At 41.4% G+C, this 22,597-nt stretch overlaps 1 protein-coding gene across 1 annotated transcript in view; it reads left to right on the top strand.

Moving 5' to 3' along the window:
- Positions 1–22,597, top strand: part of corin (corin, serine peptidase) — a 122,359-nt gene that overhangs the window by 73,056 nt on the left and 26,706 nt on the right. The window contains exons 8-9 of the mRNA XM_045221717.1: positions 2,409–2,489; positions 11,358–11,589. Of these exons, the coding sequence (XP_045077652.1) occupies positions 2,409–2,489; positions 11,358–11,589 (313 nt within the window). The remainder of the gene's footprint in view (positions 1–2,408; positions 2,490–11,357; positions 11,590–22,597) is intronic.

The raw sequence follows: 22,597 nt of genomic DNA, 5'->3' as shown, positions 1-22,597 counted from the left end.
AATTAAAAATATACTCAAAAAAATTAATTAATTAAGAATTAAAAAATTTGAAAAATATAAAAAAATAAATTGTAAAGTGGTTGTCCCACTGGCTATCATAAGGTGAATGCACCAATTTGTAAGTCGATCTGGATAAGAGCGTCTGCTACATTATGTAAATGTATATATCCTAATCTGACTTTGGTGCAAGTCATGTTGTTCTTCACATTACATTCTCTGGTAAACACACACTATATAAAATAAAATCAAAGTTTATTTGTCACATTCACAGGATGCAGAAGGTGTAAACGGTACAGTGAAATGGTTACTTACATAGTGGAGTCATTTATTTAGACATGTAGCTAGCTAAACAATAAACCATAATCCCAACTCACACTATCATGCAACATGCATGAATCTGCAGGTAGCTAAAGCTAATCAACTAGGTTTAATGTTAGCTAGCTAGCTAACACTTTCACTTGAAATGAAAACGACTTTCTGACTAAATTAGAAACGTGTAATATCTGAAAATGTAGCCATCTAGACTATCTTACCCATATACATGGATGAGCGCTTCTCCCTCTATGTCACGGATGCCATGGTTGCCCTTAGTTTGAAGATGTAATCCGGAGACAGGTGTTTTATTCAACAGCCTTCTGTGTGTTCTGACTGAGCATCTCATGTTATAGACAGAAGCGTGCTACATGGCAGACCAATCCGAACTCATCTCTCAGCATGTCCAGCCCATCCATTATCTCAGCCAGTCATGGCTAGCTGGAAGGTTCCTGTCTGTTTCCGTGGCTAAACCAACTAGGCTCGTAATTTAACAATTGTATTTGTATTTACAGATGGCATACAAGTTTGTTATTAATGCACATGAAAGTTCAGGAAAAAAACGGACTGGAGTGTTTTGTATACATTATTTGTCTTCAGGAAGGCAGTGAGTTGCTGAGGAACAGCTTTTTGAATGGGAGATTCGATATAGGCCGATAGTTTTTTGGAGAGGCTTTATTACTTCACTTTGAGTGAGTTTGGTGCACATCCGGAGGATAGGGAACCGTTTATTATGTTCAACATAGGAGGGCCAAGCACAGGAAGTAGCTCTTTCAGTAGTTTAGTTGGAGTAGGGTCCAGTAAGCAGTTGGAAGGTTTAGAGGCCATTACTATTTTCGTGAATGTTTCGAGAGATACGGGATCAAAAAACTGGAGTGTCTCCATTGATCCTAGGTCCTGGCAGTTCTGTGCTGACTCAGGACAACTGAGTTTTGGAGAAATACGCATATTGAAAGAGGATTCTGTAATTTGTGTTGGTCTAAGAAGTTCATGAATTAATCACTGCTGAAGTGAAGGTCATCCTCACTTTGGGAATGCTGCTTTTTAGTTATCTTTAATTTTTTCGACAGTATGAAAAAGATATATATTTTTGTTTTTATTCTCTTTAATTAGGTTGGAAAAGTAAGATGATCGGCAGCTCTTTTATAGCTCTCTTATAGCTTTTCGATATTGCTCTGTACTTTCTTTCCAAGCTAGTAGGAAGACTTCCAGTTTGGTGGAGCGCCATTTCCATTCCAATTTTCTGGAGGGCTTGCTTCAGGGCTCGGGTATTTTCTGGATACCAGGGAGCTAGTTTCTTGTGACAATTTTGTTGTTTTTAGCGGTGCAACTGCATCTAGGGTATTATGCAAGGTTAAGTTTAGATCCTCGGTTAGGTGGTTAACTGATTGTTGTACTCTGACGTCCTTGGGTTGGTGGAGGGAGTCTGGAAAGGCATCTAGTAATCTTTGGGTTGTCCGAGAATCTATAGCATGGCTTTTGATAATCCTTGGTTTGGGTCTAAGGGAATTATTTGTTGCGATTGCAAACGTAATAAGATGGTGGTCCGACAGTCCAGGATTATGAGGAAAAACATGTAGATCCACAATATCTATTCCACAGGACAAAACTAGATCCAGGGTATGTTTGTGGCAATGCGTAGGTCCCGAGACATGTTGGACAAAACCCACTGAGCAAATGATGGCTCCGAAAGCCTTTAAGAGTGGGTCTGTGGACTTTTCCATGTGAATATTGAAGTCACCAAAAATGACTACAAGGTCCAATAAGAATTCAGGGAACTCAGTGAGGAGCACTGCATACGGCCCAGGAGGCCTGTAAACAGTAGCTATAAAAAGGAGGCCTGTAAACAGTAGCTATAGAAAGCGATTGAGTGGGCTGCATAGATTTCATGACTAGAAGCTCAAAACATGAAAACGCAGTAATGTCCTCGTAAATTGATATGCACGTACTGTATCACATGGCATACACACGTTCTACCACATGCATGTACACAGTACACAGCAACAATGTCCTTCATGTCACACACACACACACACACACACACACACACACACACACACACATACACACACCCTCTAACTCCCTCTCTCTCTCAGCTCAGGATGTGTGTTCTCCAGGCCAGCCCAGCTGCCCCTCTACTCCCGGCACGGCACTCTGTGATGCACGTAACAACTGCAGTAAGTGTGTGTGTGTGTGTCTGTGTCTGTGTGTGTGTGTGTGTGTGTGTGTGTGTGTGTGTGTGTGTGTGTGTGTGTGTGTGTGTGTGTGTGTGTGTCTGTGTGTGTGTGTGTGTGTGTCTGTGTGTGTGTGTGTGTGTGTGTGTGTGTGTGTGTGTGTGTGTGTGTGTGTGTGTGTGTGTGTGTGTGTGTGTGTGTGTGTGTGTGTGTGTGTCTGTGTGTGTGTGTCTGTGTGTGTGTGTGTGTGTGTGTGTGTGTGTCTGTGTGTGTGTGTCTGTCTGTCTGTCTGTGTGTGTGTGTGTGTGTGTGTGTGTGTCTGTCTGTCTGTGTGTGTGTGTGTGTGTGTGTGTGTGTGTGTCTGTGTGTCTGTGTGTGTGTGTGTGTGTGTGTGTGTGTGTGTGTGTGTGTGTGTGTGTGTGTGTGTGTGTGTGTGTGTGTGTGTGTGTGTGTGTGTGTGTGTGTGTGTGTGTGTGTGTGTGTGTGTGTGTGGCGGACGTGGGTTCGTATCCTCACTCCCAAGCTTAAAATGTCTGACTCTTGCTATCGATTCAAAACCTTTTCTACTGTATAGCGTAATTTGGCTAAGACTTTGTCAAGCGGTGACGTGTTTTGTGAGGCAGAGGATTCCTGGTTCAATCCTGTCATACAACTCCTCTACCTACCCTAACTACCTATAACCCTCTCTCTCTCTCTCTCCCATTCTCTCTCTCCCATTCTCTCTCTCTCTCTCGCTCTCTCTCTCGCTCTCTCTCTCTCTCTCTCTCTCTCGCTCTCTCTCTCTCTCTCTCTCGCTCTCTCGCTCTCTCTCGCTCTCTCTCTCTCTCTCTCTCTCTTTCTCTCTCGCTCTCTCTCTCTCTCTCTCTCTCGCTCTCTCCTCCCTCTCAATTCAATTCAAAGGGGCTTTACAAACATACACTGTGTACAAAAACATTAGGAACACCTCCTCTTTCCATGACATAGACTGATCCCTTATTGATGTCATTTGTTAAATCCACTTCAATCAGTGTAGATGAAGGGGAGGATTTTTAAGCCTGGATTGTATGGGTGCCATTCAGAGGGTGAATAGGCAAGACAAAAGGTTTAAGTGCGTTTGAACAGGGTATGGTAGTAGGTGCCAGGCGCACCTACTTTGAATGTCAAGAACTGCAACGCTGCTGGGTTTTTCACGCTCAACAATTTCCTGTGTGTATTAAGAATGTTCCAACACCCAAAGAACATCCAGCCAATTTGAGTCAACATTGGCCCGCATCGCTGTGGAACTCTTTCGACACCTTGTAGAGTCCATGCCCCGACAAATTGAGGCTGTTCTGATGGCAAAAAGGGGGTGCCACTCAATATCAGGAAGGTGTTCCTATTGTTTTGTACACTCAGTGTATGTTTCCATTGCCAAAGCGAGTGGAATGGAATATAGCTGCGAGCAGCAATGAACGGGGTTCATAGGATGACGGAAAGGGGACAAGATCAGAGGGATAACAGTGATTATGCAGATATACTAATCACGATATTTCACATTGTTCGTCGTCATAATTATAAATCAACATTCATTTGCATGAGACAAAGTCCACTTGATCAATAGTTATTGCTCTAGTATTGCCACTGGTCCAATGACATGGGCGTATGCATCTGCCTCTGATTTCAAAGGTTGCAAGTTCAAATCCAGCGATATAAAGTTATTTTTGAGATTTTTGTTTTAAGCCTATCCCAAACCTTAACCCTTACCTTAACCATTCTGAGTTCATGTCTAACCTTAAGATTTCGGAGTTAATGCCTAAACTTCACCCTAATCTTAAAAATGCTGAGCTAATGCCTAAACTTAATGTTAAACACTTCAAACAACAACTGGTCTGGGTGCAGCTAAACACATATACATTTTGAATGCAGCTACTAATCATTCTCAAATTCATTAGAGGCTAATTCATTGAGTCTATATACCAAATTTGGAGTCAATTTGACTCATGAGAAGAAGATGTTAAAGTATTTTTAGCATTAGATTATGTGCTAAAGTGTATCTAAAGGTACAGTGCGGCCATATTTGAATGCAGCAACAAATGTTTCTCAAAAAACCATTAAAGACTGAAGTATTGAGTCTAAAAACAACATTTGGAGTGAATCTGGAGTTCATGAGGAGAAGATGATTTTGAGCATTAGCGTTACATGTGCAAAGAATTAGTTGTTAATATTTTCCTTGTTTTTTTTTAGATACCAAATTCAGTGTGGTTAGGGACGTTTATGATAGCGATGACAAGTTTCAAGTTGATAGGCCACTGTGGATTGGATTTACAGGGGTTTAAATGGACACATTTTATTTGACCAATCTCCTTTTCTCAAACTAAGTTATTTGGCAGGAGGTTAGGAAGTGCAGCTCAGTTTCCACCTCATTTTGTGGGCAGTGTGCACATAGCCTGTCTTCTCTTGAGAGCCAGGTCTGCCGATGCCGGCCTCTCTCGATAGCAAGGCTATTTGTGTTGCTGTCCTGGGGCTCTGTGGGGTATAAAATAAAAGTGAAATAAACAATACAAATGTACAGTAAACATTACACTCAGAAGTTCCAAAAGAATAAAGACATTTCACATGTCATATTATGTCTATATACAGTGTTGTAACAATGTGCAAATAGTTAAAGTACAAATGGGAAAATAAATCAACATAAATATGGGTTGTATTTACAATGGTGTTTGTTCTTCACTGGTTGCGCTTTTCTTGTGACTTCAGGTCACAAATCTTGCTGCTGTGATGGCACACTGTGGTATTTCACCCAGTAGATAAGGGAGTTTATCAAAATTGGATTTGTTTTCAAATTATTTGTGGGTCTGTGTAATCAGAGGGAAATATGTGTCTCTAATATGGTCATACATTTGGCAGGAGGTTAGGAAGTGCAGCTCAGTTTCCACCTCATTTTGTGGGCAGTGTGCACATAGCCTGTCTTCTCTTGAGAGCCAGGTCTGCCTACGGCGGCCTTTCTCAATAGCAAGGCTATGCTAACTGAGTCTGTACATAGTCAAAGCTTTCCTTAAGTTTGGGTCAGTCACAGTGGTCAGGTATTCTGCCACTGTGGACTCTCTGTTTAAGGTCAAATAGCATTCTAGTTTGCTCTGTTTTTTTGTTTGTTCTTTCCAATGTGTAAAGTAATTCTCTTTTTATTTTCTCATGATTTGGTTGGGTCTAATTGTGTTGTTGTTGTTGTTGTCCTGGGGCTGTGTGGGGTCTGTTTGTGTTTGTGAACAGAGGCCCAGGACCAGCTTGCTTAGGGGACTCTTCTCCAAGTTCATCTCTCTGTAGGTGATGGCTTTGTTATGGAAGGTTTGGGAATCGCTTCCTTTTAAGTGCTTATAGAATGTAACCACTCTTTTTTGGATTTTGATAATTAGTGGATATCATCCTAATGCTGCTCTGCATGAATTATTTGGTGTTTTACGTTGTACATGGATGATTTGTTTTGCAGAATTCTGCATGCAGTCTCAATTTGGTGTTTGTCCCATTTTGTACATTTTTGGTTTTGTGAGACCCCAGACCTCACAACCATAGAGGGCAATGGGTTCTGTAACGGATTCAAGTATTTTTAGCCAGATCCTAATTGGTATGTCAAATCTTATGTTACTTTTGATGGCATAGAAGGCCCTTCTTGCCTTGTCTCTCAGATCGTTCACAGCTTTGTGGAAGTTACCTGTGGTGCTGATGTTTAGGCCAAGGTATTATTTTTTATTTTTTAGTGTTTAGATGGAATTTGTTTTTTGTGGTCCTTTTTTTGGAACACCATAGTTTTTTGTCTTACTGAGATTCAGGTCTGATAGAAACAGTGCAGAAGATCCCTCAGATCATCAGCAAACTGTATACATTTCAATTCAGATTCTAGTAGAACGGGTGCTGCAGACTGTTCTAGAGCCCTCACCAATTCATTGATATAGATGTTGAAGAGGTGCTGTCTCACCGCTGAGGGAAGAAATGTGTTTTTTGCTGATTTTATAATGTTGTATGTCCCCCCCCAACACCACTTTCCATCAATTTGTATAGCAGGCCCTCATGCCAGATTGAGTCAAAAGCTTTTTTGAAATCAACAAAGCATGAGAAAACGTTGCTTTTGGTTTGTTTGTCAATTTGACAGATGGATGGATAGTTAACTAAAAGCATTGTATTTGGGACAAATCATTCACTAAACCGTAAACCTCAACTAAATCTTGTAATAAATAATGTGGAAATTGAGCAAGTTGAGGTGACTAAACTGCTTGGAGTAACCCTGGATTGTAAACTGTTTTGGTCAAAACATATTGATACAACAGTAGCTAAGATGGGGAGAAGTCTGTCCATAATAAAGCGCTGCTCTACCTTCTTAACAGCACTATCAACAAGGCAGGTCCTACAGGCTCTAGTTTTGTTGCACCTGGACAACTGTTCAGTCGTGTGGTCAGGTGCCACAAAGAGGGACTTAGGAAAATTGCAATTGGCTCAGAACAGGGCAGCACGGCTGAGAGCAAACATTAATAATATGCATGTCCATCTCTCCTGGCTCAAAGTGGAGGAGAGATTGACTTCATCACTAAATCAAATCAAATCTTATTTGCCACATGCGCCGAATACAACAGGTGTAGACATTACAGTGAAATGCTTACTTACAAGCCCTTAATCAACAATGGAGTTTTTTAAAGAAAAACATTTTTTTTTTAAAGAAGCAAATAACTAAAGAGCAGCAGTAAAATAAAATAACAGTAGGGAGGGTACCTGTACAGAGTCAATGTGCGGGGGCACCGGCTAGTCGAGGTAATTGAGGTAATATGTACATGTGGGTAGAGTTAAAGTGACTATGCATTGATAATAAACAGAGAGTAGCAGCAGCGTAAAAGAGGGGTGGGGGGTGGGGGGGGGGGGGCAGTGCAAATAGTCCAGGTAGCCATGATTAGCTGTTCATGAGTCTTATGGCTTGGGGGTAGAAGCTGTTGAGAAGCCTTTTGGACCTAGACTTGGCGCTCCGGTACCGCTTGCCGTGCGGTAGCAGAGAGAACAGTCTATGACTAGGGTGGCTTGAGTCTTTGACAATTTTTAGGGCCTTCCTCTGACACCGCCTGGTATAGAGGTCCTGGATGGCAGGAAGCTTGGCCCCAGTGATGTACTGGGCCGTACGCACTACCCTCTGTAGTGCCTTGCGGTCAGAGGCCGAGCAGTTGCCATACCAGGCGGTGATGCAACCAGTCAGGATGCTCTCGATGGTGCAGCTGTATAATTTTTTAGAATGCCAAGAGTGTGCAAAAGCTGTGATCAAGGCAAAGGGTTGCTATTTGAAGAATCTCAAATATAACATATATTTTGATTTGTTTAACACTTTTTTTGGTTACTACATGATTCCATATATGTTATTTCATAGTGTTGATGTCTTCAATACTGTTCTACAATGTAGAAAATAGTAAAAATAAAGAAAAACCCTTGAATGAGAAGGTGTGTCCAAACTTTTGACTGGTAATGTATTTCTATCTGAACATAGGCAAGATTTTTTTTTATATACTGTTCTATCTTCATTTCCACAATTCACTAATAATAATAATAATAATAATAATATGCGTAATAATGTAGGCAGTTCAGGATTACAAAGATTACATGTTTTTGGCAAGCAATTATTATTTTAGCAAACAATTATTGTGATTCATCCTATATTGTCCCTAACATCATTACCCCCATAGCAACAGATGTGGGATACATACACACACACACACACACACACACACTCATACACACTCGACCCCTTTCCCCCACAAACAACCACAAGCTCAGATGCTCAACAGTTGTTCCATCCCAGAGCCCAACTCAAGAAAGGACTTGATGTGCGAATGCATATACAGTTACAGCTGTTTGAGAAGGGACATTTGATGAACCAATGGCAAGTCCTAACTGATGGTAACCAGGTACATCCCCTTTCCCTGAAACACATGCTGGTCCCTCTGTGCAGTCAGACCTTTTTATATCTATTCTGAGTACTTTTGTGTTCCAGTTCCTTATTTGATCATTTTTTCTATAAAATACTATAAATAGAATGTCAGATACTAATTATTGTACAACATTCCCTGTTTTGAATGATATAGTGTAGTTGTAGTTTATTTATTAATTTCTTTTTTAATTGTTTTCCTATATATATATATTTTTTAATTTTTTTATTTATTACAATCCCTACCATGGATAGTATTGGGTGTTCCATTATTCCACACCTCTATGGGGACTTTGTAATATTTAGAACAGCCTTGGAGTAGTTTTGGTGTCTCGGAACAATATACCGTTTTTCATCGACTAGGAGAGCTTCCCTTTTAAGGTAGCTTAGTGGTTAAGAGCGTTGTGCCAGTAATCGAAAGGTCGCTGGTTCTAATCCCCGAGCCAACTAGGTGAAAAATCTGTCGATGTGCCCTTGAGCAAGGCACTTAACCCTAATTGCTCATGTAAGTCGCTCTGGATAAGAGCGTCTGCTAAATGACTAAAATGTAAATGTATTCTCCTTGAAGAGTGGGTACAGAACTTTGCACCGTTCTGCAATCTTCCCTTCGGGAACTGATCATTCATGCCAATTTTCGTTACAGTGAGTCTTTTACCTCGAGGCCTTCGTCTCCTTTATATCTTTACTGACTAATTCAAGCCCAGTTTGTCATTTATCGACTTTAATAGATCGGTTTCCACTCTTACCGGCGGTGAAAAGCATAAATCATCTGTTCTGTCTAGGAGTCGCGTTTTCTCTTGATTCTCCACGTTTACTCTCCGTCATGTTTGGCGGTTGTTTGTTTTGGTCGATTATTGGTCGATACATTTCTCTAGCCTTATAATTTGTTTTTGTGTTGTTATCCAGATTGAAGGTTTTTACCCACGAGTATGTGGAGTGCTAATATTTAGTCTAACGTTTTGATCTTGAGGCGATCTGCACCGCTGTGTCCGCCATCTTGCTGGGTGGGTGACAGAGTTTACAGAGTGTAATGGCAAAGAAATTAACTTAATGTCCTGAATACAAAGCGTTATGTTTGGGGCAAATCCAATACAACTCATTACTGAGTACCCCTCTCCATATTTTCAAGCAAAGTGGTGGCTGCATCATGTTATGGGTATGTTTGTAATCATTAAGAACTGGGGAGTTTTTCAGGATAAAAAAGAAGAAACGGAATGGAGCTAAGCACAGGCAACATCCTAGAGGAAAACCTGGTTCAGTCTGCTTTCCACCAGACACTGGGAGATGAATTCACCTTTCAACAGGACAATAACCTAAAACACAAGGCCAAATCTACACTGGAGTTGCTTACCAAGAAGACAGTGAATGTTCCTGAGTGGACGAGTTACAGTTCTGCTTTAAAATCTATGGCAAGACCTGAAAATTGTTGTCTAGCAATGATCAACAACCAATTTGACAGAGCTTGAAGAATTTTGAAAAGAATAATGGACAAATGTTGCACAACCCAGGTGTAGAAAGCGCTTAGAGACTTACCCAGAAAGACTCACAGCTGTCAAAGGGGATTCTAAAATGTATTGACTCAGGGGGTTGAATACTTATCTAATCAAGATATATCAATCAATCAATCAATCAATTTTATTTTATATAGCCCTTCATACATCAGCTGATATCTCGAAGTGCTGTACAGAAACCCAGCCTAAACCCCAAACAGCTAGTGATGCAGGTGTAGAAGCACGGTGGCTAGGAAAAACTCCCTAGAAAGGCCAAAACCTAGGAAGAAACCTAGAGAGGAACCAGGCTATGAGGGGTGGCCAGTCCTCTTCTGGCTGTGCCGGGTGGAGATTATAACAGAACCATGCCAAGATGTTCAAAAATGTTCATAAGTGACAAGCATGGTCAAATAATAATCAGGAATAAATCTCAGTTGGCTTTTCATAGCCGATCATTAAGAGTTGAAAACAGCAGGTCTGGGACAGGTAGGGGTTCCATAACCGCAGGCAGAACAGTTGAAACTGGAATAGCAGCAAGGCCAGGCGGACTGGGGACAGCAAGGAGTCACCACGGCCGGCAGTCCCGACGTATGGTCCTAGGGCTCAGGTCTCTCAGTTGGCAATTCATATCCGATCATTAAGAGTCGAAAACAGCAGGTCTGGGACAGGTAGGGGTTTCGTGAACCGCAGGCAGAACAGTTGAAACTGGAACAGCAGCAAGGCCAGGCGGACTGGGGACAGCAAGGTGTCAGCATGCCCGATAGTCCCGACGTATGGTCCCAGGGCTCAGGTTCTCAGAGAGGAAGAGAAAACGAGAGAATATATACTGTATTATTGTTTTATTTTCCATACATTTGGAACAAATGTTTGAATTCTTCTGCCACTGTGTAGATAATTGACAGAAAATGACAATTAAATCAATTTTAATCCCACTTTGTAACACAACAAAATGTGGGAAAAGTAAAGGGGTGTGAATACTTTCTGAAGACACTGTATCTAGATACGTATCGAATCGTCTTGACACGGAAAGCTGCACATACCTAGTATTTAGTACCACATTCCTAGTATTTAGTACCACATACCTAGTATTTAGTACCACATACCTAGTATTTAGTACCACATACCTAGTATTTAGTACCACATACCTAGTATTTAGTACCACATACCTAGTATTTAGTACCACATACCTAGTATTTAGTACCACATACCTAGTATTTAGTACCACATACCTAGTATTTTGTCCTGGAGTTAATTCGTTTGTATTTTGTCCTGTACTTCCTCTCTCTCTCTGTCACTCTCTCTCTCTCTCTCTCTCTCTGTCTCTGTCTCTCTCTCTCTCTCTCTCTCTCTCTCTCTCTCTCTGTCTCTCTCTCTCTGTCTCTCTCTCTCTCTCTCTCTCTGTCTCTCTCTCTCTCTCTCTCTCTCTCTCTCTCGTCTCCCTCTCCTCCCCCCTCCCTCTCCCTGCAGGTCATTGTGAGCCCATTACTCTAGAGCTGTGTATGAACCTGCCCTACAACAGTACCACCTACCCTAACTACCTTGGCCACGCAACCCAGCGCGAGAGCTCGGTCTCCTGGGAGTCTTCTCTGTTCCCAGCCCTGGTTCAAACCAACTGTTATAAATACCTCATGTTCTTCGCCTGCACCATGTTGGTCCCAAAGTGTGACACACACACACACCAGAAGGTGCCCCCCTGCAGGTCAGTACCAGAACCACTACACACACAGTAGAGACCAGTAGATACAGTTATAAATACCACACAGTAGATACCAGTAGATACCAGTAGATACCAGTAGATACTGTTATAAATACCACACAGTAGATACCAGTAGAGACTGTTATAAATACCACATAGTAGAGACCAGTAGAGACCAGTAGATACAGTTATAAATACCACACAGTAGATACCAGTAGATACTGTTATAAATACCACACAGTAGATACCAGTAGAGACCAGTAGATACCAGTAGATACTGTTATAAATACCACACAGTAGATACCAGTAGATACAGTTATAAATAACACACAGTAGATACCAGTAGAGACTGTTATAAATACCACATAGTAGAGACCAGTAGAGACCAGTAGATACAGTTATAAATACCACACAGTAGATACCAGTAGATACTGTTATAAATACCACACAGTAGATACCAGTAGATACTGTTATAAATACCACACAGTAGATACCAGTAGATACTGTTATAAATACCACACAGTAGATACCAGTAGATACTGTTATAAATACCACTTAGTAGAGACCAGTAGAGACCCGTAGAGACTGTTATAAATACCATACAGTAGATACCAGTAGATACTGTTATAAATACCACATAGTAGAGACCAGTAGAGACCAGTAGATACCAGTAGATACTGTTATAAATACCACATAGTAGATACCAGTAGATACAGTTATAAATAACACACAGTAGATACCAGTAGAGACTGCTATAAATACCACATAGTAGAGACCAGTAGAGACCAGTAGATACAGTTATAAATACCACACAGTAGATACCAGTAGATACTGTTATAAATACCACACAGTAGATACCAGTAGATACTGTTATAAATACCACACAGTAGATACCAGTAGATACTGTTATAAATACCACACAGTAGATACCAGTAGATACTGTTATAAATACCACTTAGTAGAGACCAGTAGAGACCCGTAGAGACTGTTATAAATACCATACAGTAGATACCAGTAGATACTGTTATAAATACCACATAGTAGAGACCAGTAGAGACCAGTAGAGACCAGTAGATACTGTTATAAATACCACATAGTAGAGACCAGTAGAGACCAGTAGACTGCTATAAATACCACATAGTAGAGACCAGTAGAGACTGCTATAAATACCACATAGTAGAGACCAGTAGAGACCAGTAGACTGCTATAAATACCACATAGTAGAGACCAGTAGAGACTGCTATAAATACCACATAGTAGAGACCAGTAGAGACCAGTAGACTGCTATAAATACCACACAGTAGATACCAGTAGAGACTGCTATAAATATCACATAGTAGAGACCAGTAGAGACCAGTAGACTGCTATAAATACCACATAGTAGAGACCAGTAGAGACTGCTATAAATACCACACAGTAGATACCAGTAGAGACTGCTATAAATACCACATAGTAGAGACCAGTAGAGACCAGTAGACTGCTATAAATACCACACAGTAGAGACCAGTAGAGACTGCTATAAATACCACATAGTAGAGACCAGTAGAGACTGCTATAAATACCACATAGTAGAGACCAGTAGAGACCAGTAGACTGCTATAAATACCACATAGTAGAGACCAGTAGAGACTGCTATAAATACCACATAGTAGAGACCAGTAGAGACCAGTAGACTGCTATAAATACCACACAGTAGAGACCAGTAGAGACTGCTATAAATACCACATAGTAGAGACCAGTAGAGACCAGTAGACTGCTATAAATACCACATAGTAGAGACCAGTAGAGACTGCTATAAATACCACACAGTAGAGACCAGTAGAGACTGCTATAAATACCACATAGTAGAGACCAGTAGAGACCAGTAGACTGCTATAAATACCACATAGTAGAGACCAGTAGAGACTGCTATAAATACCACACAGTAGAGACCAGTAGAGACCAGTAGACTGCTATAAATACCACATAGTAGAGACCAGTAGAGACCAGTAGACTGCTATAAATACCACATAGTAGAGACCAGTAGAGACTGCTATAAATACCACATAGTAGAGACCAGTAGAGACCAGTAGACTGCTATAAATACCACATAGTAGAGACCAGTAGAGACCAGTAGAGACTGCTATAAATACCACATAGTAGAGACCAGTAGAGACCAGTAGACTGCTATAAATACCACATAGTAGAGACCAGTAGAGACTGCTATAAATACCACATAGTAGAGACCAGTAGAGACCAGTAGACTGCTATAAATACCACATATAGAGACCAGTAGAGACCAGTAGAGACTGCTATAAATACCACACAGTAGAGACCAGTAGAGACCAGTAGACTGCTATAAATACCACACAGTAGAGACCAGTAGAGACTGCTATAAATACCACATAGTAGAGACCAGTAGAGCCAGTAGACTGCTATAAATACCACACAGTAGAGACCAGTAGAGACTGCTATAAATACCACATAGTAGAGACCAGTAGAGACTGCTATAAATACCACACAGTAGAGACCAGTAGAGACCAGTAGAGACTGCTATAAATACCACATAGTAGAGACCAGTAGAGACTGCTATAAATACCACACAGTAGAGACCAGTAGAGACTGCTATAAATACCACATAGTAGAGACCAGTAGAGACCAGTGAGACTGCTATAAATACCACACAGTAGAGACCAGTAGAGACTGCTATAAATACCACATAGTAGAGACCAGTAGAGACCAGTAGACTGCTATAAATACCACACAGTAGAGACCAGTAGAGACTGCTATAAATACCACATAGTAGAGACCAGTAGAGACCAGTAGACTGCTATAAATACCACACAGTAGAGACCAGTAGAGACTGCTATAAATACCACATAGTAGAGACCAGTAGAGACCAGTAGAGACTGCTATAAATACCACACAGTAGAGACCAGTAGAGACTGCTATAAATACCACACAGTAGAGACCAGTAGAGACCAGTAGACTGCTATAAATACCACATAGTAGAGACCAGTAGAGACCAGTAGAGACTGCTATAAATACCACATAGTAGAGACCAGTAGAGACTGCTATAAATACCACACAGTAGAGACCAGTAGAGACTGCTATAAATACCACATAGTAGAGACCAGTAGAGACCAGTAGAGACTGCTATAAATACCACACAGTAGAGACCAGTAGAGACTGCTATAAATACCATACAGTAAGAATAGAGTTGTAGAGTGTTGTTGTATTAATGTATGTTAATCTGTTTGTTATTGTATGTCTTAATGTATTGTTGTGGAAATTCACCACCATGGGCCTGTTGCACAAAACTAGGATAAGGGATTAAGCCAGGATATCTTGGTGATCCTGGCTCAATTGATCCGTAATCCGGTTGCACTAAAGATGGATAGGGGGCAGGAGGATATGTTATGGTATAAATTACCATGGAGATTTATTCTGTGGAGCTAGCCTGCTCCAGACCAGGCTAAATTCCAGGATCTATTTAATCTCATCCCTAATGTCAGTCAGCAGTCACCACAAATGGAAACCAATAGTTATTTCACTGCTCACTATACATTGTTATCACATATAACTAGACCCACTGTCATTATTTAAACGTTTGTGATCATTAATTTCAATGATTTTGGATAAAAAATTATTTTTAGATGATGTTGCTATCATTAGATAATTTACAGTTTCCCATAGACTATAAGGCTATATATAAAATGATAGAATATTAGGGCCACAGAGGGGAAAAAACACAAGTCATAATATTGTAACCAGTTGTTTTAAAGGAGGACAGTTGTTAAAATGACAGATGTGGGGCATTTCGTGAAATTGTACTTCAGTATGGTTTCATAAACAAAGACATGCTGATGTGCCAGAATATTAAGTATCACATTGTCATAAGTATCAAAACTGTAAAAACAATATGTAGCTTTTCTGCAGAAAGAACCAGCCTCATAAATTTATGACTTTATCCTTTTTCTTCAGTGTGGCCCTAGTACTCTGTCATATAAACAAATACACATTCCATATGAATATAAAAACACAATGTGTAACATTATGTTCCTTTATTGAATAAGGACAAAACAAAGCAGGTAAACCATCAGCTCCTTTCGAAACTGAAGTCACAGTGACTCTACAAGATGGAAAGCACAGAATCCAAGCATATTATACAAAATGATACATACACATTCAAAGGTCTGTATATAACACACCCTGCATGTCTGCACACTAAAATAAATGCAGGACAAATCCATACACATCAACTGAACAGACAAATGAATGGATGCAGTAGCCTCCCTGCAGCCTTGTATTACACACAGTATACCGCACAAACATCATAAGAGGCCAAATTCGTAAAAAAACGAACCCAAAAAACCCAAATTCCTCTGCCACCGCAGGACATATTTAACCAAAATTGAAAGCACACATACTAACTAAAATAATTCAACACATATTGGTCCCTCAGCAGCCGACCACTGTCGTCATCAGGGAAGATTGCCGGATTGTCCCAGTCCATGGCTGGTGGCACTCTGGGGGGCCCTCTCCTTCCTCAGGCAGGCCACATTGTGGAGGACAGCACAAGCCACAGTAATATCACATGCCCTAACAGGGCTGACCCTTAATTTGTGAAGGCAGTGAAAGCGTGCCTTCAGGAGGCCAAAGGTCATTTCAACTCTGGCCCTGGTCCTGGCATGGGCATGGTTGTAGGCCTGCTGTGCTTCCTGGGGGTCTGTGAAAGGTGTCAGGAGAAAAGGCTGGCAGCCATACCCCCTGTCTCCCAGCAACACACCAGAGAATTCACCTGTCAACACAAAATCTCATCATTACTACCTCATAAACACAGTGATATTCTTGACACAGCCATGATGGTTATAAATAGGGGTTGTGTGGCTTACCTTGTGATAGGCACTGATAGATTTCAGAGGCCCGAAAGATTCTGGAGTCATGGACTGAGCCAGGCCATTTTGCCACAACATTGCTGATCACACAGTCAGCATTGCAGACCATCTGAAATCATAAGATGAGGAATATTACACCAATCAATGCACATCACTGGCAATGCAGAGTGTTCGTCAATGGACAATATCAAAAAGTTATGTTCACCTGAACATTAATGCTGTGAAAGGATTTCCTATTCACAAAATCGGCCTCATGGGCACCTGAGGGGGCTTTTATCCTTATGTGTGTGCAGTCCACTGCACCAATGACATTGGGGAAACCTGTCACACAAAGTAATGAGTATCCTACTATGTGTTAACAGTTGTCCTGTAATTTGTAGATCCTCTTACCTGCAATCCTATAGAACTCCTCTTTGATGTCACAGAGTCTTCTGTGGCCAGGGAAGGAGATGAAGACATCTGCTAATGCTTTGATAGCCAGACACACACTCCTTATTGTGCGGCAAATTGTGGCCTTGTTCAGCTGTTCTGCATCCCCCACTGAGTACAGGAAGGCTCCACTAGCAAAAAGCGCAAGGCCACACAAACCATTTGCTCCACACTCAGTGCATGGCTCCGTGCAGTGCGGTGCTTAATCCTGGGACCCAGTAGTCTGCATAGATACCTGATGCCATCTGCAGAAAACCTGTATCTTTCATATAGATGGTCATCAGGGAAGGCCAGTGGGTCCAACCGGTCCCTGAAGACCCTTTCTCGCCTGAAGGCTCTCCTCAGCACAAGTGCTTCTTCATCCACCACATCTCGCACGAATGGGCATGCCATTGTCAGAGCAGAAAGGAACACACAATTTTGGGCCTTCATATAGGCTAGTGGCCACACCTGGTGCTGGGGGTGGGCAAAAGAGGGCGATGCCTTATAACGATGACTTGGTTGTACTGATTGCTGGGAAAATAAAAAAACCTTAGAAAGATGCCACCGTCCTGTGTGCTCACAATAAGAGCTCATATGTCATGGCTCACTTGACTTTACGAGAATATACCTAATTTTTATTTTGAGCTGTGTCATCTTCTTGGAGCTGGGGGAGGAAAGAAAAATAATGATTAATACATTTGTGTTACAGTTAGCATACAGTGTACATTGAAGGCATATCTCACCTCCCTCTCAAGTTTTTTTATTTCAAGGTCCAGTTTCCTAATTGTCCTCTTTTTTATTTCGGACTCCAGTGCAAGATTTTCCATCTTTTTCTTCTTGTACTGAATGTCTATGTCTGCCAGTTCTATTTGGCGCCGGAGGTGGTTGCCATACAACTTTCTGATAGCTTGTGAGCTCTGTGAACACAATACAATTAGCGCAGCTGGAATTTGGCAGGATGTGGTGTCCTTTTATTAATACGCACTATGTTGCCAGGCTGGTTTTCCCACTGTATAGCATCTGGGTCCTGTAAAAGAAATTAGATTTTTTGATTTTGATGAGGACTCCTCACCATTGTAGAGTAAATAGTACTTTCACAGTCTTAACATGATACCTCATGCCTTCTGGAATCCAGAGAGATGGTCTCCTCCTCATCATCGTCTCCATCATGTGCTGTTGCTGCTGCACTGGGGCCTTCACCCTATCACATTTAATCGGATTCATATTGAAGCTAGTAGACAAGACATGCCAGGCCTACAGTATGCCTTTGATGGAGTACTCACTGGATCAGCATCGTCTGGTGCTTGTGCTGGTGGCTCTAACAGGAACACAGTGCTGCCAGACACTGCAAGGCAATAGGTAAACCAAAGTCAGACAGTCCAAATTGATTCAATATGAATGTGGTTGTATCCCATGTAGAGATGGAAGGACATACCTTGAATGAAGCGGGTGGCATCTTGGGAGGAACCTATGCTCGTCTCTTTCCCCCCAGGGATCCCCTCTAAGACGGGCCTGCCTTTATTTAGCTCCAAGGCCATGTCCTCTGCTGGGGTAAGGTCAGCCTTTGGTGACCCACCACCCGTGCCTTGTCTGTGGGTATTCTTTTTCACTGCTAAAACAGTACAGACAATGTGTGAGCAGGCACCTTCTGGGTACAATATATGCTTGTGCTTTGTTAAATATTAGTCAGGGACCATACCATTCTGCAGAATGTTCTTGTATTTGATTTTGACCTGCTGCCATGTCCGTTTGGCCCGTTCATGTTTAATCTACACACACACACACACACACACACACACATTTAATGGAGTCACACTGCAAAAAATTACTTGGTATTTTTGTCTTGTTTTCAGTAAAAATATCAAAAAATGTATCATAGCTTTATACAGTGTGATGGAGTTACTTTACACAATTTCACTCATATCTGCAGTGCATTTCAATTAAAAATTTAACCGTTTCATAATTACAGTACAACTGCATTTTTGGAGATGTGAATTAAATATTTGAATTGTAATTGTGATGTTTCAGCGGAGCGGTGAGTGTGTAATTGTGCACTACTTACGCATTCAGGCGGTCTGCAATACTTTGCCACGCTTTTTCTCTTTGCTTTATCACTGTGGCGGTGTTGCCTTTCTTCTTAATTATATCTTTTACCTCCTCGTATGCCTCCATGAGGATTTGTGCTTCCGACGGGGAAAAGTACGCGGCTCTAGTTGCCATGGTAAATCAGTTAATCTGTGATCTGTGGCGGGGTCTATTTGAGTGAGCCGTGAGCGCGCACCTATCCAGGATTGGTTTCACCTGGCTTAATGAATCCGTGTCTGCTCATCCTGGCTTGGTCTTTGTGCAACCAATTAAGCCTGGACGCACATGTTTTGGCTTCATTGAGCTCAGCTGAGTCATTTATCCCGGATGTCTTAATTCTACTTTTGTGCAACAGGCCCCAGGTCGTGGAAATTACCACCAGTGACAATCAAAGTCAATCTTCAATTAATCATCCTGTAGCTCAGCTGGTAGAGCACGGCGCTTGTAACGCCAGGGTAGTGGGTTCGATCCCCGGCACCACCCATACGCAAAAATTTATGCACACATGACTGACTGTAAGTCGGTTTGGATAAAAGTGTCTGCTAAATGGCATATTATTATTATTATTATTATTATTGTTATTATTATTATTGTTATTATTATTATTATTATTATTATTATTATTATTATTATTATTATCATCATCCTTTATTGTCAGCACGCTGCAGAGGTTCCAACCAACTCAATGCACCATAGTACACGACAGCTGGGGCCGTCCCAGCAGTTGTCCTATATACGGCTATACACAGACAAGTTATATTTGCATGATTTAGCATAATTCATTCATCATTACCGTTTTGTTTTATTCATGTGACCGACCAATACTGGTTCATAACATGAGACAGACCAATACTGGTTCATAACATGAGACAGACCAATACTGGTTCATAACATGAGACAGACCAATACTGGTTCATAACATGAGACAGACCAATACTGGTTCATAACATGAGACAGACCAATACTGGTTCATAACATGAGACAGACCAATACTGGTTCATAACATGAGACAGACCAATGCCTCACGAGACTTCTTCTCTCTAAGCTGAGACCTTGAAACTGAGATATCTTCTGTTCTCAAAACAAAAGTCTGTCACATTGTCAGTCACATGCATGAACACAGAAAACGGTTATTAGAAACAATTTCCAGCATAGTATGTTTATCTGTGTGTTGTTGTATGTATTAATGTACAGAGCCTTCGGAAAGTATTCAGACCCCTTGACTTTTTCCACATTTTGTTACGTTACAGCCTTATTCTAAAATTGATTTAAATGTTTTTTCCCCCTCATGAATCTACATACAATACCCCATAATGATAAAGCAAAAACAGGTTTTTAGAAATGTTTGCAACTATATTACAAATTAAAAACTGAAATATCACATTTACATAAGTATTCAGACCCTTTACTCAGTACTTTGTTGAAGCACCTTTGGCAGTGATTACAGCCTTGAGTCTTCTTGGGTATGACGCTACAAGCTTGGCACACCTGTATTTGGGGAGTTTCTCCCATTCTTCTCTACAGATCCTCTCAAGCTCTGTCAGGTTGGATGGGGAGCGTCGCTGCACAGCTATTTTCAGGTCTCTCCAGAGATGTTTGATCTGGTTAAAGTCCGGGCTCTGGCTTGGCCACTCAAGGACATTCAGAGACTTGTCCCGAAACCACTCCTGCGTTGTCTTGGCTGTGTGCTTAGGGTCGTTGTCCTGTTGGAAGGTGAACCTTCACCCCAGTCTGAGGTCCTGAGTGCTCTGGAGCAGGTTTTCATCAAGGATCTCTCTGTACTTTGTTCCGTTCATCTTTCCCTCGATCCTGACTAGTCTCCCAGTCCCTGTCGCTGAAAAACATCCCCACAGCATGATGCTGCCACCACCATGCTTCACCGTAGGTATGGACCCAGGTTTCCTCCAGACGTGACGCTTGGCATTCAGGCCAAAGAGTTAAATCTTGGTTTCATCAGACCAGAGAATCTTGTTTCTCATGGTCTAAGAGTCTTTTGTTTTTTGGGGGCAAACTCCAAGCGGACTGTCATGTGCCTTTTACTGAGGAGTGGCTTCCGTCTGGCCACTCTACCATAAAGACCTTCTGGAAGTTTCTCCCATCTCCACAGAGGAACTCTGGAGCTCTGTCAGAGTGACCATCGGGTTCTTGGTCACCTCCCTGATGAAGACCCTTCTCCCTGATTGCTCAGTTTGGCCGGGCGGCCAGCTCTAGGAAGAGTCTTGGTGGTTCCAAACTTCTTCCATTTAAGAATGATGGAGGCCACTGTGTTCTTGGGGACCTTCAATACTGCAGAATTTGTTTTGTACCCTTCCCCAGATCTGTGCCTCAACACAATCCTGTCTCGGAGCTCTACAGACAATTCCTTCGACTTCATGGCTTGGTTTTTGCTCTGACATGCACTGTCAACAGTGGGACCTTATATAGACAGGTGTGTGCCTTTCCAAATCATGTCCAATCAATTGAATTTACCACAGGTGCACTCCAATACATTTGAAGAAACATCTCAAGGATGATCAATGGAAACAGGATGCACCTGAGCTCAATTTCTAGTCTCATAGCAAACAGTCTGAATACTTATGTAAATGTGATATTCCATTTTTTTTTTTTTATAAACTTGCAAAAAGGGATTATTTTTATTTTTATCCATTTTAGAATAAGGCTGTAACGTAACAAAATGTGGAAAAAGTCAAGGGGTCTGAATACTTTCCAAATGCACTGTATGTTTATCTGCGTGTTGTATGTACAGTTGAAGTCTGAAGTTTACATACACCTTAGCCAAATACATTTAAACTCAGTTTTTCACAATTCCTGACATTTAATCCTAGTAAAAATTCCCTGTCTTAGGTCAGTTAGGATCACCACTTTATTTTAAGAATGTGAAATGTCAGTATAATAGTAGAGAGAATGATTTATTTCAGCTTTTATTTATTTCATCACATTCCCAGTGGGTCAGAAGTTTACATACACTCAATTAGTATTTGGTAGCATTGCCTTTAAATTGTTTAACTTGGGTCAAATGTTTCGGGTAGCCTTCCACAAGCTTCCCACAATAAGTTGGGTGAATTTTGGCCCATTCCTCCTGACAGAGCTGGTGTAACTGAGTCAGGTTTGTAGGCCTCCTTGCTCGACACACGCTTTTAAACTTCTGCCAACAAACTTTCTATAGGATAGAGGTCAGGGCTTTGTGATGGCCACTCCAATACCTTGACTTTTTGTCCTTAAGCCATTTTGCCACAACTTTGAAAGTATGCTTGGGGTCATTGTCCATTTGGAACGATGGTCATTATGGCCAAACAGTTATATTTTTGTTTCATCAGACCAGAGGACATTTCTCCAAAAAGTACGATCTTTGTCCCCATGTGCAGTTGCAAACCGTAGTCTGGCTTTTTTATGGCGGTTTTGGAGCAGTGGCTTCTTCCTTGATGAGCTGCCTTTCAGGTTATGTCGATATAGGACTCGTTTTACTGTGGATATAGATACTTTTGTACCTGTTTCCTCCAGCATCTTCACAAGGTCCTTTGCTGTTGTTCTGGGATTGATTTGCACTCTTCGCACCAAAGTACGTTCATCTCTAGGAGACAGAACGTGTCTCCTTCCTGAGCGGTATGACGGCTGCGTGGTCCCATGGTGTTTATACT

This window comes from Coregonus clupeaformis, chromosome 8 (genome assembly GCF_020615455.1).
Source record: "Coregonus clupeaformis isolate EN_2021a chromosome 8, ASM2061545v1, whole genome shotgun sequence".
Lineage (NCBI taxonomy): Eukaryota > Metazoa > Chordata > Actinopteri > Salmoniformes > Salmonidae > Coregonus > Coregonus clupeaformis.
Note: the sequence above shows the minus strand (reverse complement) of the source record. Positions and strands in the feature narration are given on the sequence as shown.